Genomic DNA, 18441 nt, shown 5'->3' on the forward strand with positions numbered 1-18441 from the left:
AGTTGTGAAGGAAAAAGAGAAGAAAGAGAAGTGTTCTAGGTAGAGCAAAGTGCCTATTAAGACATGAAGGGGAGAGATTGGAAGTCATGTAAATTTATTCAGGTGCCCATTATACATCAGTTATTTTGGTAGGTGCTTTTATTTACATTATTGAATTTCCACAGTATCTCGGTGAAGTGCTTTTGGGGATCTTCCAAAGATAATTGTTGTATAGATAGGAATTGAAACAGCAAGTAAGAATGTACTGAGTACCTAAAATGAGCCGATCTGCTTCATGTACCTTATCTAGTTCTTGCAGAAAATTTATCAGATAGATTTTATTATCCTCATTAAACAGATAAATAAACAGATGCACCAAGAAGGTAAATAGCTTCCTTAGAATAAAATTATGAGTTGAAGAGCAACTTTTTGCAAAGCCTCCCCCTTTCCAGTGTACTGTAATAACATGTAGAGGATTCTTTTTGCTTTCACTTAAAAAAAATTAAGATATAATTGACCTACAATATTGTGTTAGTTTTAGGTGTGCAACATAGTGATTTGATATGCTTATATCTTATTACAAAATGGTTACCACAACAAGCTTAGTTAACATCCATCATATAGCAGATTCTTAACATTTGAAATATCCCAAACCTTGAGTCATATCATAGCATTTACCCTTTCCATGTAAGAAAAGTAATTAAAATATTTAAATGATCAAACTTCTATGATGCTATACATATACTATTAAAGCTTATTTCCTCTGTACGAGTCAGCTGAAGTTTTACTGCACATTTTAATCAACCATTTTTCCTGCTGGTTAAGACCCTTTCTAGAGAATACTTTCATGGATCAGTATTCCAAAAGGATTGAAGTTCCACTTTATGGATCGATATTCCTAATTTAGTGTGGTACTTATGGTTGGGCTCATCTCACCATAGATCTTAACCTATTTCAACACCCCATTGAAGTCACCCCAAAGTTTTATCTTCCTCTTGAAAACAGTAACTTTCTTAGCCCTTTTGATTTTCTTTTCACTTCCATCATGAGCATTAGCACTTGGTGGTCTTTTCAGGTCCATTTTTCACAAAGAAGCAGGTTTTTATCACTTTACTAGCTTTACTACAAGCATGAGGAGAGAAAAAACCCAGCCACATTATTATAGTTGAGTGATTTTTTATCACATATGAACCTTTGAATTCATCCTTCGGCAAACTTACAAATTGCTAAATGGCCTGAAATTTCAAGGTCACTCTAGAATTGTTGAACATATTAACACTAAAACTTTGAATTATATATATTTATATTCATATATTCAAATACTACTTATAATGAAATACATATATTAATATATATTATTAATTTATCTGATATATTGAATGTTTAGCTAAGTTTCCTTTTTTAAATAACCTTGAATTATTGAGTGTATTGAGTACAATAACATACATTTCCCAAACTCATAAAGTAGGGGAAGATAAAATCGGTGCTCACCTAACTTAATTTCTTGTGATGTCTTTCTTAGCTCCCAATAACACATGTGATGAAAATGCTTTCATGTGCCATAATAAAGTATGCATTCCCAAGCAATTCGTTTGTGACCATGATGATGACTGTGGAGATGGCTCTGATGAGTCACTGCAGTGTGGTAAGTATATATAAACTTTTCATGGAGAAGATTCTCAGGCTGAGTAACAGTCTTTTAAAATGACTCCAGGAGTATATAAATAAATAACAAAAACAAAGAAATACATTTCTTAATCTCACTAAGAACATGTAACTTCAGTAATATAGACACACCACATATAACCTCTTTAAACTCTACCATAATTACACACCTATTTGAAAATTATGCCTACTTGTTGTAGTGTATTCTTATCAAGAACCACACTGGAAAATGTTGATAAAAATGTGTTTGGTTTTAAGTACTTTGAAATACCTTTTATTTTAAAGACAATATATAGCTGGTTAGTTCAATCTTACAACCAAATCAATATTTGAGTGAGGAAAAAAGAATACAGTTCACAGCTATCAGAGAATCTAGATACTTAACATTTTTCTTTTGCTTTATCTTTTTATACATGTATTTACTTGTTAAAATTTAATGTTATTATTATGAAATTTATCTTGTCACATATATATTTATCTAACCATCATGTCTATATAATGTATATATGAACACATACATAACTTTTGTGATAAAAATTAGTATATTAAAAATTCCCAGTTGATATTGAAATATGTGAACATAGTATTTTTGTAAAATATTTAAATGTATACATGAATAAATATAAAATGAAAAGCTGTGAAATCCACACATACCTATGAAAGGTAGTAGATTTAGCTTCCCTTTGCCCTCCCTGTGCAGCATCTATCAGTTACAGATGGAGGATAAAGTAGAATCTCTAGCTTGGATGGCTTGGAGGATGGTGTTGCTGTTAATGAGCTTTAGAATGAGGTTAAGGGGCAGTTTTGCTGGTGTGGGAGAAGAAATGTAACAAATAGTTAATTTTGGACATTTTGAATATGAAGTGTTAATCAGACAATCACATGAAGCTGTATAGTGAGTGTTTGAAAATTTAGTTCTAGAGTATGATCAGGACAAATAATATTAACCTGGTGGCCATCAGCATAAGGGTGATACTCAAAATATGACAAAGAATGATAATACCCAACACTGTAGAAAGGAAAAGGGGAAAACCATATACTGAAGGCTGAAATAAGGGCTTACCCTGTAATATTTTAGAGTAGAACAGAAGAAAACTTTATACAGAAAGAGGGTGAAAAGGGAATAGCAAAAGCAAAGTTAGAAAGAAGCCTGGGAGAGTGGATTATGAGTATTAAGTCAGGAAACTATTTCCAAGGTAGTATGGACAACAGCATCAAGCACTGGAGGACAGTGAAGCAGGTAGGAGCCAGAGACACCTATGAATTTACTAACTGTCACTTGATATTTATTAGCTCTGAGAGGAATTTCAGCAGGTAGATGTTGCAGAAATGAGACTTTAATGAATGAAAGTAAGTGAGAGCAAAGAGGTAAGTAAGTGAAAGGAAGATTGAGTAGGGACTTGACTGAGCAGGGAAGAAGGGACATGTCTTGTTAAGAGTTATGTGGATGGATTTTTATTGTTATTGGACTAGGAGAGACTTGAACATATGTATTGAGTGAAGAGGAGAAACTAGTGAAGAATGAGAGGGTGGGAAGGAATACTAGGGAAACTGGGGATATTTTAGAACTATCTAGTTTTGCCATGCAATATGATAAACGTCTCAATTACATAATCATTGTTGAATCTTTTTTTCTGCTGAAATTTATTTTTAAACCATAAAAATCTTACATTCTCTCTTCAAAAGTAAAATATTTGCCTACGTTTACCAGAAAGTTTATAATAGAAATGACATTTTTTATTGTTAACAAACTCTGGAAAAAAACCAATCTAAAACTTCATAATATTCAAAATCAAATGAGTTTTACTTACAAACCAGCTTAGATATGAACATTAACAACTGATTGATTGATACTGTGTTTTGAACAAAGCCTTTTAATGCCTCTAAGAATCAATATGTAGGATAATTACAATAGTTTTGTGCTTATTGCTCTATGAATTGGATTTTAATTTTCTCATTTTAACAATTTCTTTACACTTTTAATGCTGCTTCCCAAACATAAACGTGACATTATAGCTTCTGAAAATTATTATTATAACCCAGAATCAGTTCATCCATATGTTCTAGTACTGTACCTAACCAAGCTTAGTCTTGAAAATAATTTTGAGTAGCTTTCATTTTGTTTTCCATTCTAAAGGAAATCTTTAGGATACAGATAATAAGTGAACAGAGGTTGTATACTTGTGTTGCATTCTTGTTTCCTTACTTAGAAACAAAATAAGAGTGCCTTGTTTCCAACTTTGTTTTCTGGACTTTAATCCTACTTCCAACCACAAATATCTCTTGCAATTATTGTAACTGCCCTAGAAAGAAATGAGAAACATTTCCCATAAGAGGCCTGGGTAACTCACATGGTTAATTAAGTTTAGTGTACATTATGAAATAAAGTTTTAATGAATATTTGTTATATGAATTGAAATGTTTCTTTGTCTCCAGGATACCGACAGTGCAATGCCGAAGAATTTAGTTGTGCTGATGGACGATGTCTTTTAAATACTCAATGGCAGTGTGATGGAGACTTTGACTGCCCAGACCATTCTGATGAAGCACCTATAAACCCAAAGTGTAAAAGTGCAGGTACAGAAAATATATAATACTGTGTTTATTCCAAAATTTGTTTTTTTAAGGCAATATTGTGACTCTGTTTTTTTAGTCTCATATAATATTCAGTGAGAGGAAATGCAAATAATTAAGCATGTGATGCTTCTATTGATACCATGCAGGATCCTAGTAACCAACTTTGTTTTGGAGCTAGTTATAGAAGTGTAAGTCTGTGCCCCAAATATGAAGATTTGTGGCAATGAACCAGATGAATTCATCCTCCTCCTCCTTTAAAGAAGTCATTTTTTCTTAATATATTATTTTATGTGAGGATAATTTTCTTGTATGGACCTACTTGAAAATTTAATCATAAAAGAAATTGAGATTTACTGAAATAGAGTCAATATTATTCAGACTTAGGCAAAATGAAATAAATTGCATATCATTTGAACAGAAATATATACATAGCCAAACTTGGTCTATTTTACACTTTACTATTCCAAAGATTGAATACATAGTTATACATTTTAGAATAAACCCAATTACTTTTTTTTCTCATGTAGTTTACATGTTAATAGGCATTCTTTTATCATGTATGGTAATGAGTAATGTTTAAATCATCAGATTGTGAGTAGCTGCAAAACTTGAACTCCTTTCTATAGCTATATTTGTGACAACTAGGATTTACCGCAAGTATCTTTTTTATGCCTGGACTTAAAAATATCAATGTTATATATCCAGGAAGAAAAAGAACTTAGGAATATCTAGCTATTCCAGATTCTTAATTTTTAGTGACATATAATTTCTCGGAGACTTTTGGCTTGTGGGAAATGTCAAGCTATCATTACACTTTTGAACTCATTCTTCACAGTATAGATGAAGACAGAAATACTCCATTAATTTTAGTATAGGTGCTTATTTTGATTGTTAAATTTCAATGTAAAGCTAGATTTGCGGTGTGTTGAACATGAAAGTACGGTTTGCCCTTGATTTTCTTCATGTATAAAATATTACACTGAATATAAAGCATTTTATATGTACATATATTTACTATAATTTTTGACAGACAAGTCATCATATTTGTGAATGTATTCAACAATTGTAGTATAAAACAATGGCATGCTCTTTATGTTCCATTTGTTTTATTTTCTTTTTCCAGAACAGTCATGCAACAGTTCATTTTTTATGTGCAAAAATGGCAGGTGCATTCCCAGTGAAGGTCTTTGTGACAATAAGGATGACTGTGGTGATGGATCAGATGAAAGAAACTGCCATGTAAATGAATGCTTGAGTAGGAAAGTCAGTGGATGTTCTCAAGATTGTCAGGACCTTCCAGCCAGTTATAAGGTAGGCATGCATCAAAGACAGAAAATCATCTGACAGGTTAGAATTTGGGGCAATAAAAATGATTTCATCCAATATAGCTGTAAAACTTAAAGTCATTATAATATCATTAGTTAAAACTATTTAAATGGAGAGTTTCTGTATGTGCAAACCATAATAATAGTGTGGTATATAAATTGTGAGAATATACTCATGGAGACAAAAAAATCAAAATGTTTTCTAATAAATGCTGATCATAAAGAAAAAAGCAAAGGACGACCAGTGTTTGAGGAAGGTAACTGCTGTTAATAGCTGCATAAATGTTTATGCAACTCTCTTAAATTCCCGTTGCTTCCTTCGTTTCCCCTCTCATACATCCTTGAAGTGGAATGGGCTAATCATTTATGTACCACAACACTGGAGAATACAATATTTTTTCATATAAACAGGAAGAAAAAAAACAGAGCACATGAATTATTAGGACTGAGTGCAGGTACACTAAAAATAAATCATGCCTAACATTCTAATTGCTTTTTGTTAGTCCCATTTTCCTGAAGAATGTGATTCACTGACAAAATTGATTGACACAAATAGCTTTTGAAAACATCTCTGTTTCCATATGTTGGAACGGAAGATGCATACAAAAAATAATATTGAAGTGGTGCATTAGGTTAAAATCAATTATGTAAATGTGGGAAAACCTCAGTAAAAGCAATTCAGCTGGAAATTAGTGTTTTTAACTGGACAATAGCTCTGTATGAATCAATCAGCAAAAGGACATGGCTTTTACGAACCACAGAGGCAGTCTAATCCAGTTAGGAGTAGTACAGAGTTCAGATTTTGTTCTACTGAGTTCTGCACTGATCAGAACATACCTGGGGTACTGTGCATATTTATGGACATGACACTTTAAGAGGAACCTTGACAAAATGTACTGTATCCCCATTTGTACAGCCAGTGGCATAAGGGGGTCTGGAAAACACACCTTTGGAAGAAGTTTTACCAAGAGAAAAATGGCTAGTCAGTTGTATTTAAATATATGAAGTACTGGAATAGGGAGCATACCTTTCTGAGTTGTTTCAAATGTTGGAAATAGGAGTTGGGAAACAGATTCTGTATAAGAAAGACTTTTTGAACATTAGAATTCTCTACATTGGAATGAGTTGCCAAATTTCTCACATCTAAAAGTATTTCAGTTGGAACTAAGTGACTTTCTTTAAAAGATGCTAGAGAAAAAAAAAAGTGTGTATTACAAAGATGCTTCAGTTTTTCCTTGACAGCCTTGATATTCTATGACAAGTCAGTTCTATCTAATGGTAAATTCACCAAACAACAGCTCTTAATGTGATGAGTATATATGAGGTAATTAATTTTGGCAGTAACGGTTTTGAAACCCAATGAAGCAGAAAAAATGTTATTGGTGATTTATGTACAATCAATATAGAAATGTTTCCAAAAAAGTCAGGGAATGTATTATAGAATTATTAAAGGTAATAGTTTAAATTTTGTCATGTTATAAATAATCTATTCTTATCATATAGAATGTATATCTATCCATCTATCTGTTTAAAATTTAAATTTCAAAGTAGATTTGTGTTTATCCTGTGTATATTTTTAATCTGTCATAATCTTGGTGGTAAAATCTAAAAATTATAGAATATGGAATAGTCACCTTTTGACATAACATCAAAAGTACAGTGTAATTTTTTTTTAATGCCTGCATGTAAGAAATACTGAGTGCCCAGAGATTCCATATTTGGAAAACTAGTTTTGGTAGAAGTAAATCTCACCCAGAAAGCCATGATAAATCATACTATTTTAATTACTTTATAAGATTCCTCACAGAGAAATAATTGTTTATTGATACCTTTAAAATATAATTATTTTCTCTGACTTCTCTGAAGGAGTCATAGAATGAAATGAGAATTCTAGGTAAAAGAGACAAACTGTTTAATTATTCAAAAGGCAATGTATATGATACCTGACAAAATTGCAGTGGATAATGTTCCTTAATATACAAACATGTCAAAACTAATGAATAGGGCTTCCCTGGTGGCGCAGTGGTTGAGAGTCCGCCTGCCGATGCAGAGGATACGGGTTTGTGCCCCAGTCTGGGAAGATCCCACATGCCGCGGAGCGGCTAGGCCCGTGAGCCGTGGCCACCGAGCCTGCGCGTCCAGAGCCTGTGCTCCGCAACGGGAGAGGCCACAACAGTGAGAGGCCCGCGTACCGCAAAAAACAAACAAACAAAACAAAACAAAAAACTAATGAATAAAATAAAACATCTACTGGGGGAAGCAAGACCAGTTCAAAAATGAAAGGAGCTAGGATGAGAATCATAAATAAGAGATTTAAGCAAAGATTCAAAACAAATATTTTATATATTGTGTTGATATATATGTTATATTTATATTATATATGTCATTTTAAAACATATATATAATATGTTATATTTCTGACAATTTATTTATAGGAGATTGAATAAAAAATGTTATATACAACAAAATGCTTATCTATTTGGGGAAAAAAGTGTTAGCTGGTGGGTTTCTCTTTTTCAGAGAATGGGGAAAACTATCCAGTAAACTATTTCTCATTACATTATCAGCAGAACATGACAACTCCTCCTTCAAATTCTGCAATAAAATGAAAATTGCTTATAAAAGCAAAATTTAGACCTTCTGGACTATGAACAATTTGCTGTAAAACAAATACAATTGATTTAACTATTCAAAAGGGAGTAATAACACTTAACTAAGCAAGAATCTTATTTGGATGGAATGGTAACTTACCATGTGAAAATAAATGTACTTTTGGGAGATAAATAAATTTTAATGTGTATAAGATAACCAGTATTTTAAAATATCACTAAAAAGCTGCAAATTTTTCTGAATGTAATAGGAAAACTTTGGATAGCTATATTTGTTTCTGGTAGCTATATGTTTCTCTATAAAAATTAATATAAATCAAGACAATTAGAAATAGTTCTTGATTATGAGAAATATTAACATGACATTGAATATATATATCTCACTTTCATAAAAATTTTCTTTTTAAGTGAAAATGAAACATTTTTAAACTTTTTTTTAATTAAATATAGATGAATCTATCATCTTATATCTCTGACACAAATGATTATTATTTTTTCATTCAATTTATGAATGTTAGGTTAGTAGAATTTCCCATAAATGCCTTTTAATTATTTGGGAGCAAAAAATGTTTTTGTTAAAACAAGGTTAACAAGACTGGGGAGGAAATTGTCTTTTAAAAAAATCTTCTCTTTTAATAAACACATTAAAAATACTTACTCTACACCTTAAACATCCTAATTTCATTTGTTTACAGAAATGTTCATTGCATTTGGTAACTTTTACCTTCAAGAAATTAATTTTCCACAAATATGTTTTTATCCAAACTGACTATTTAATATAGTAGTTCTATAAGCCTGACATTAGCCATTCAAAGTAATTTTCAGAAGCCATATTAGAATTCGGACACTATTTCTTTTCATAGTACTCTTTTTGAGAGGAATTTAATGCATTCTATAAAATGTCCTTTCACCTGTCCTGAAGCGCCCCTTGAATTCAACTGTACCCTGTGTCTGCTTATGTGTCTCTGGGTTCCACATGATCACATGTCTGATTTCCAGTTCTTTTCAGTGATATCTTTTTGTAGCTTTTCAGTTTTCTTTTTGAAAAATTTATTTATTTTTTTAAGTGTGGTAAAATATACAACATAAAATTTATCATTTTAACTACTTTTAAGTATATATTTCAGTGACATTTAGCATCTCTCTTTTTTTTTTTTTTTTTTGACATAGGATAAACACCAATTCCCCTGACTTCCTCATCAGGTAGTAGGATGAGTCTTCTCAAAAAAAGTAATATTGGGCTTCCCTGGTGGCACAGTGGTTGAGAGTCCGCCTGCCGATGCAGGGGACACGGGTTCATGCCCCGGTCCGGGAAGATCCCACATGCCGCGGAGCGGCTGGGCCCGTGAGCCATGGCCGCTGAGCCTGCGCATCCGGAGCCTGTGCTCTGCAACGGGAGAGGCCCCAACAGTGAGAGGCCCGCGTACCGGAAAAAAAAAAAAAAAGTAATATTGTCACAGGCTCAAATATTATGAGGAGAATTTGGAAAATTAAGTTGTGGATTTTGCTTTGATTTGCTGGCTTGCTAGTGGATTCTGGGGATTACAAAAAATTCTTTATAATCTTAGGATTATTATTGTATCTAATAATTTTAGGATTATTAGATAAATATTGGTGTAAATTGTTAATGATAAAAGTGCCAAGAGCTTAAAGAGATTTGTTTCTTGTTAAAGGACTTAGAAAAAGATATTCAGGGCTTCCCTGGTGGCGCAGTGGTTGAGAGTCTGCCTGCCGATGCAGGGGACACAGGTTCGTGCCCCGGTCCGGGAAGATCCCACATGCCGCGGAGCGGCTGGGCCCGTGAGCCATGGCCGCTGAGCCGGCGCGTCCAGAGCCTGTGCTCCACAACGGGAGAGGCCGCAACAGTGAGAGGCCCGCGTACTGCAAAAAAAAAAAAAAAAAAAAAAAAAAGATATTCATTTATCTTTTGAGCACTTTCAGGTGAAGTTGATGCTCCTTCTCCTCCACATAATGAACACCATTTTTTGTACTTAAAAAAATTCTACCCCTCAATTAATTGTTTGCTCATTATTTAATAATAAGCACATATCTCTCTCTAATATTTTCCAAATAGATACAAAGGCTCAAATGTTTACTATGAATAATTCTTGAATACTAGTTTTTCTTGACAACTTAAGAGTTCCTACCTAATTCACTATCCTATTCAGTACTCACAAGTTCTTTTATTCAAAGGCCACTAAATAGTCTTGGTGAAGGTTAACATGTTCACAGTCATCTGGCCAATTATAGGTTCGTGTTGTATAATTATAATTCCTTATGCTACTTGACAGGGACTGAATATAAAACTGAAAGACCAATTACCGCCCCTTTTTATTTTCAGGAATGCAAAGACATATATGGTATGACATTGTACTGAGAACTGATATGCCAGTTAGTAAATATTACATAATCATTAGAGGGTCATATAGAACATGATAGAGATGCTGGAAAAAAAATGATTTGATGATGCACATTGATTTAATTATGAAGGGGAAACTATGTTAATGTTATTATTTCTCCAGACATCATATTTGGTTAAGGACTCAGACCCTGCCAATAAATATTAATTGAGCCTTATTATTTGTTAAAAATTACAGAGAGAATCAGCTCTCCTTCTGCTTTATCTACACAATTTCACCTTTGTGCCTCTGGGTTTCTCATGGGTTAACTAATAATAGTGCCTATATCATAGATTTTTGTTAAGACTCTAATGAAATAACATACGTGACAATATTAGTAATTCTCAGAGCTCCACTTAAGGGTTAATCCTTATGATTATTAAAGTCTTCTAAAAACACAATATAATGCAATAGAAAAAAAAAAAAACAGAAGAAGCTGATGGTTTAGTTTTGTTTTCCTTGCCATTCTCTAGCCAACATGGTGTGCTGATTTATGTTGGTTAACTTTTGTAATCTTGTCAACCTCAGAAGATCAAATGATGATATTTGAGAGAATCCTTTTTTAACTTAAACTGTATGTAATATATGTAATTCTTATTAAAGTTTAACTTCTGGGGGACAGAAAGACTTGGCATTATCTATTATTAACTGATTTTCTTGCTTGAATCACGCTAAACGGATATCCAATAGCAAGAGACAGTGACAATGATATGAATTGATTATGCTTGTTTTTCATTCTCCAGTGCAAATGCTGGCCTGGATTTCAACTGAAGGATGATGGTAAAACATGTGTAGATGTTGATGAATGCTCTTTGGGCTTTCCGTGTAGCCAGCAATGCATCAATACATATGGGACCTACAGGTGCCTCTGTACAGATGGATATGAAATACAACCTGATAACCCAAATGGCTGCAAATCACTCTCAGGTATCGAATTGAACTTGTCCACTGAGTCAGCCTCAGTTACACATATGGATCTGATTTTGTAGCTATTCTTGTTGAATTGATTCCTCATTGCTGTTTCTAAGAAGTCAAAATTCTCCTCTACTTACCTTGATATGGAAATTTGTCACTCTGATATTGCATGTTGTCCACACACTGCTCTGTTTTTAGTACCATTCCAGTGTGGTCCTGTGAATTATTAAGTGTTTTCTAGATTTTGAGAACAAGTAAAAAGAACTATCTCTAGCACTGCTTCCTGTATCACAGGTTCTTGGGAGCAGGTTTGGCCAAGGCTATTAAAGAACCTGTTGTGACAGCGTCCTAATATTTTTTTCCTTCTCCCCTACACCATACACACACTTATATATGTGTGCCAAGGAGAACAACGGGTCAGTAATAATAATAGTAATAATGATGACAACAATAACAAAAAATCAGGAATATAAGACTATTTGAAGTCTTCCAGTGAGTCAACAAGTATTATTAAACTTCTGTTTATTTCAAGCAGTGTGTTTGATTTGTGAATTAGAAAATTCAATAAAATATTAAAACAAATTATGATTCATCAGGGGAGAATATCAAACTTATTAAAATGATACAAAGTAATATATAATAATAACTTAAAATGGGCAGAAAATGGTGCATAATGTGTTTCTATTCCTCTTACTGTGATATTGAGTATAATCAATTAAATAGCATTGCCAGTTTCTCATATACATTTATGTTGAACAACATTTAAAAAACTAGATGTTTGGGCTTCCCTGGTGGCGCAGTGGTTGAGAGTCCACCTGCCGATGCAGGGGACGCGGGTTCGTGCCCCGGTCTGGGAGGATCCCACATGCTGCGGAGCAGCTGGGCCCGTGAGCCATGGCTGCTGAGCCTGTGCGTCCGGAGCCTGTGCTCCGCGGCGGGAGAGGCCACAGCAGTGAGAGGCCCGCATACCGCAAAAAAAAAAAAAACTAGATTTTTCTCATCTACTTTCATAAAATAAATAAAAGGGATAGGAATTTTAAAGTTAGTTTTTTAACTGGTTAAAATTATGCACATTATGGAGAAAAATAACTCTTTTCAGTTTTTCATTCCACTCACTTATTCTTGGAATGTCCGTCTCTGAATAAATTTGTGTATTATTTGGAGCCCATTGTTTTATTTGCCAGCCTACTTTTTTTTTTTTTTTTGCCAGCTCACTGCTTACTACATCATTCATTTAGTGACATGGGATAAGAAGAAAAGATAAAATCTAAAAACTAGTTAGTGTTTCCATTACTTTAAACTTTTCACAAAGGATTATGAAAAGGAGGTGAATGCTAATCATTTATTTGGGTCTTGTTACATCATGTATCCATGATATAGTGGTTTTCCATTAAAAGTAATAAATAGAAACTAATAACAATTTTAATATAAATATGAGTGTCCCTGAATAATAAATCTTTTGCTAAAGGGAGGCTAGATATTTTCCCCAAAATTTATTGACATATAATTAACCTATAACATTGTGTAACATTAAGGTAATACAATGCATTCACTTGATATACTTATATACAGTAATATGATTACCATGGTAGTAGTAGCTAACATCTCCATCACTTCACATAATTACCACTGCTTTTTTGTGGTTAGAACATTTAAGATCTACTCTCTTAGCAACTTTCAAGTGTGTAGTACAGTGTAGTTATCTATAATCACAATGTAGTGCATCAGACCCCCAGAACTTATTCATCTTCCAACTGAAAGTTTGTACTCTTTAACCAACATCTCCACATGTTCCCCACCATGCAAACCTTGGTAACTACTATTCTACTCTGTTTCAATGAGTTTGGCTTTTTTAGATTCCACCTATAAGTGATATCATAGAGTATTTGTCTTTCTCTGTTTGACTTGTTTCACTTAGCATAATTCTTCAAGCACCATCCATGTTGTCTCAAATCGCAGGATTTTATTCTTTTTCATGGCTATACAGATCCCATTCATCTGTTGATGGACACTTAGGTTGTTTCCATGTCTCGGCTATTGTGAATAATGCTACAATAAATTTGGGAGTACAGATATAGCTTTGATATACTATTTTCACATCCTTTGGATATATACCCAGGAGTGAGATTGCTGGATGGCAGTTCTATTATTAATTTTTTGAGCAACCTCCATTCTGTTTTCTGTAGTGGTTGCACCAACTTACATTCCAACCAAAAGAGCACAAGGTTTGTCTTTTCTTCAGTCACTGCCAACATTTATCTCTTGTCATTTTGGTGACAGCCATTCTAACAGGTGTGAGGTGATATATCATTATGGTTTCGATTTGCATTTCCCTGATGTTCAGAGATGTTTAGCCCCTTTTCATGTGCCTATTGGCCATCTGTATGCTTTCTTTGGAAAAATGTCTGTTCAGTTCCTCTGCCCATTTTTTAATAGATTGTTTATTTTTTGTTATTGATTTGTATGAGTTATTTATATATTTTGGATATTAACCCCTTATCAGATATATTATTTGCAAGTATTTTCTCCCATCCCATAGGTTGCCTTTTCATTATGTTGATTGTTTCTTTTTTTTTCTTCTAAACTTTCCTTAATAGTCAATTCTTCTTTAAAATTAATTTATTTAGTTTTGGCTGTGTTGGGTCTCCATTGCTGCGCACAGGCTTTCTCTGGTTGAAGCAAGCAGGGCTACTCTTCGTTGTGGTGCGCGGGCTTCTCATTGTGGTGGCTTCTCTTGTTGTGCAGCACTGGCTCTAGGCACGTGGGCTTCAGTAGTTGCAGCATGAGGGCTCAGTAGTTGTGGCTCGCGAGCTTAGTTGCTCCACAGAGTGTGGAATCTTCCTGGACCAGGGATTGAACCTGTGTCCCCTGCATTGGCAGGCAGATTCTTAACCACTGCACCACCAGGGAAGTCCCGATTGTTTCTTTTGCTTTGCAGAAGTTTTTTTGTTTGATGTAGTCCCCATTGATGATTTTTGCTTTGTTGTTTGTGTTTTTGGTGTCATAGGCAAACAGTCATTTCCAAGACCAGTGTAAAGGCGATTTTTCTCTATGTTTTCCTCTAGGAGTTTCAAATTTCAGGTCTTACAATTTAAGTTGTAAAGAACAGAACTGCCTAAGTATTGAGGTAGAACATGACTGATTAATAACATTTATGAATGTAGAACTATATTGATAGGAGGGCAAAGCAACTTTAACTTGAGAGACAACTCTTTTGAGTAGGGTTCTGAGTCTCTATTTAACCTCAACAGAAAGACTGGAATGATTAGAGGTGCTGCCATCACTGGTAGAAGGTGATGTCGAGCATCTGTGACACACATTTCTAATCTCTGACACAGAGTATGCTAAAACAGAGTACAGTGCCCTATGTATTATACATATACTGTAAAACTAAAGGCTGAAGGAAGAAAGTAATGTTTGAACATAAATTTGAACATCATAATAATTCAAATCAAATAATTTGAATAATAATTCAAATAATATTATTCATAATAATAATTCAAATAATTTGAACATAAACAGGACAATAACTCTATAACAATAAATGATTTATAATAAAGTCCTCATTTAATCACGTAAAGTGGCTACCTTTTTCATTGTTTTTTTCTAATCTATGCTGACATTAAATTTGCTTACGAGGCATCTAAGTGTACGAATGCATCTTAGAAACAAAGATGTTTAAAAGGAGTTTGATCTTTACATATATGAAGCATGGTTAGATTATTTTTATTATCTTTCCTAGATTCTAGAACAAATAATATACTAAAGCATGTTGGACAAATAAGAAGGAAATAGACTCTTACTTAAGAGAAGCTTCCAGGCAGATGAAAAACGTGTATGTAGGCAGTGAAACTCTTGGTTTTCACTGAAGTTATTCTGAGAGCATAAGCTGGTTATTTGATTATCAAGAAAGAATTTTCTGGTTATAGGAATGTTTAGCTGTACTGTAGGTTTCTAAGATAGGTGCAGATTATCCTTCTCTGAAATTCATTTAAAAATAAGATTTCTATCCTTCCCTCCACCCCTTTACCCCTGGTAACCGTAGGTTTGTTTTCTACATCTGTGCCTCTATTTCTGTTTTGTAAATAAGTTCATTTGTACCATTTGAGAGATTGGGATTGACATGTACACACTACTATATGTAAAGTAGATAACTAGTAAGAACCTGCTGTATAGCACAGGGAACTCTGCTCAATACTCTGTAATGACCTATATGGGAAAAGAATCTAAAAAAAAAAGTGGATATATTGTATATGTATAACTGATTCACTTTGCTGTATACCTCAAATTAATACAACATTGGAAATCAACTATATTCCAATTTTAAAAAAAGGAACAACAAAAAATAAGATTTTAACAGCAGGTGTTTTCTACTAATTTCAAATAAATTAGATAATTTAATATTCAAGAAGACTGAGGGAAAGAGAGGGATTTGGAATTGTCTAGATTTTCTGTACTGCACAGGCATCTGCTTTCTTTTCAATTGTTATCAGTAGAGGTGCTCAGGAAGAATTTTTTAACCATTAATCTACCAGAGGGCACTGCATTTGAACTTGCATCGCTGTAGTAACTAAACTGAGACTAAGCAGAGTTGAAAACCATAAATACTAAAGTCTAATATGTTTCTTGTCTTGGTATTTAGATGAAGAACCTTTTCTAATTCTTGCTGATCATCATGAGATAAGGAAAATTAGCACTGATGGTTCCAACTACACACTTCTAAAACAGGTATGACATTTCCATGATGATTTCATAGTATTTAATACAATCACTCTAGATATGCATTAGAGCTGTAGCAGTACCTCATAATTAGTACTTCTGAAGCATGTATTCAGGGATCCATGCATGTATGCATATAAGATTGCCATAAACTTTGTTCTGTTTGAATTGTCCAGGTGATGCCTCCAACTTGTGACATCACACCATATCCAAGAAAGTAGAAGATGTAAACCATAGCTAATGCAAGGAAAAAAACTCTCTTAAGAACAGCTAGACTAGGGAAGGTATAAAATTCTCTTTTAAGGTAGTTGTGCATTACCCAGATTGTCCCCCCAGCCCCACAGCCCTTGGGATTTAAAAATAAACATCTTTTCCAGAACCTCAAGTTTCTGTTCTTAGAACTAAGGAATAATATGGGATTGATGATCCTTAGCCTTTAAAATTTGGAATTAGCTAGGGAGCAAAAGTATGATTATAATCCAGTCATGGTTAAAAGGTTATGAGGTGCGTATATTCAGCCTTACCCTTTTCATCCCTCAACCCACCTACTTCAAGAGAATCTGGGCTACTGATCCATTTTGTTGCCTAAGTTCTGTTGTCAGAGTTTACTCATATATACTATCTGAGATGAAAGGAATGATTTCCATTTATGACAGGATGGAAATGTGAATTGCTTCCCTCAAATTTTTTTTTCCCTCCCAGTCTGCAGTGAAAGCATAAAATCAAATCATTAAAACTAGACTGATTATTACATTGACTAGAGAAATCACAGTTAGTTTTAGCATATCTTTGATCGTCAGAAGTAGCTTCTTTGGAAAGATGTGGCTTGTATCTGTCCTGCTGCAAATTTCTCTTTGCCCCAAACTGTGCAATAGTGACATGAATATGTGATAGCACTCTCTAGAACAAGTGTGCCAAAAATAAAGATATTTCTTGCTCTTGTAGTATGTTTATGCCAGCACTAGGCATTAGATGAAGAAGTCCATTCATGTGTTGATTTTTCAGCAACATAAAGAATACTTAACTAAAGATATTTTTCCACTCACTCCTGGGTACCTCCATTGCTATAGTTAGAGTTTCATTCATATTGCTTAAGAATTTAGTCTTACTTTAAGTGCAGATATTCGTTAGCAAGTGTGATGTTTACTATTCCCCACAGAATTGGATTTTGCAGCTTCTAAGTCACAAATTGAAAATTAAAATTTCACATGAAAATCCAGATTTCTGGCTACTCATGAAAAAATAGGAAGGTGTAGCATTTCTGGGTTCACATCTCTGAATGGACACAATCCAAGCTGGGTAGCAGCTGCCACTGTGATTTATGCCCGTGCTCTTAATTCACCAGCATCCTCAAACTTTCCGTGTGCTTACCACATACATACTTGTCTTATTCAGGAATGTCTGTGAGGTTTAGATTCTTGCTCTTGAGTTTGGAGTGTGCCACAAATACCCACTGTTTCATACTGCCTCTTTCTCTAATTATGTACCTTAAGAGATTGGGTAAAATACAAAATATTTTCATGTTGTTTGTAAAAACTAAACAGAAGTCTATTTAAAATCTAAGAATTAAATGACTATTTCTTTAAGAGATGAGTAATACCCATAGGGAGATAGTTTAAATTTACATAACTGCTTTAAAATGGAAAAGTGTTCGTTTCCCAAATGGTTTTCTGCATTAATTTATTTTTTTCCAGTGCAGTATAACTTTAAGCATATATCAAACTTACAAAATATTGAAAATTACCTCTTTCTCTTAAGTATATTTCTCCATACCCTTTCTAGACCTTCCAAGTTAGGTGTGCAAGCTATTGATTTTCTTGTATAGTCTCTGGAAATGGGACGTGTTTATTTTCTCTTTAATAAGTTTTTTGTTTTTGTTTTGCTTTCTTTTGTTTTCAGCATTTCTCCCTTTTAGACTGTGCTATCTCAAAGTGAGAAAGTTTTCTTTTTAGAATACTCTATAAGCTCAGCTGAACCACAAATTTAACTAATATAGCAACAATATTTATGATCTTCAAGAAAGAACTATAACAGAGCTTCAGTGGTAGCTCCTTGCTTTATTTTCCAACCCTGTGACTCAAGACATTTCTACTGCTATCCTTTTTTTTTTTTTTTTTTTTGTCTTTCATGGCTAATACATTATCAGGGATTGTTCTTAAGGGACCAAAATGATTTTTATCTCCACGCATGATGTAAGTCTATTTCATACAGCCAAACCATTTTAATGCTCACATTGTTATAGTGTTTTTTTCC

At 33.7% G+C, this 18441-nt stretch overlaps 1 protein-coding gene across 1 annotated transcript in view; it reads left to right on the top strand.

The window, feature by feature from the left end:
* The window catches only part of LRP1B (LDL receptor related protein 1B), a 1442028-nt gene that overhangs the window by 1178277 nt on the left and 245310 nt on the right, over positions 1–18441 (top strand). Inside the window, exons 53-57 of the mRNA XM_060151186.1 lie at positions 1502–1624; positions 4081–4221; positions 5345–5532; positions 11298–11481; positions 16112–16197. Of these exons, the coding sequence (XP_060007169.1) occupies positions 1502–1624; positions 4081–4221; positions 5345–5532; positions 11298–11481; positions 16112–16197 (722 nt within the window). The remainder of the gene's footprint in view (positions 1–1501; positions 1625–4080; positions 4222–5344; positions 5533–11297; positions 11482–16111; positions 16198–18441) is intronic.

The sequence above is a fragment of the Lagenorhynchus albirostris genome, chromosome 6 (assembly GCF_949774975.1).
Source record: "Lagenorhynchus albirostris chromosome 6, mLagAlb1.1, whole genome shotgun sequence".
In the NCBI taxonomy this organism is placed as follows: domain Eukaryota; kingdom Metazoa; phylum Chordata; class Mammalia; order Artiodactyla; family Delphinidae; genus Lagenorhynchus; species Lagenorhynchus albirostris.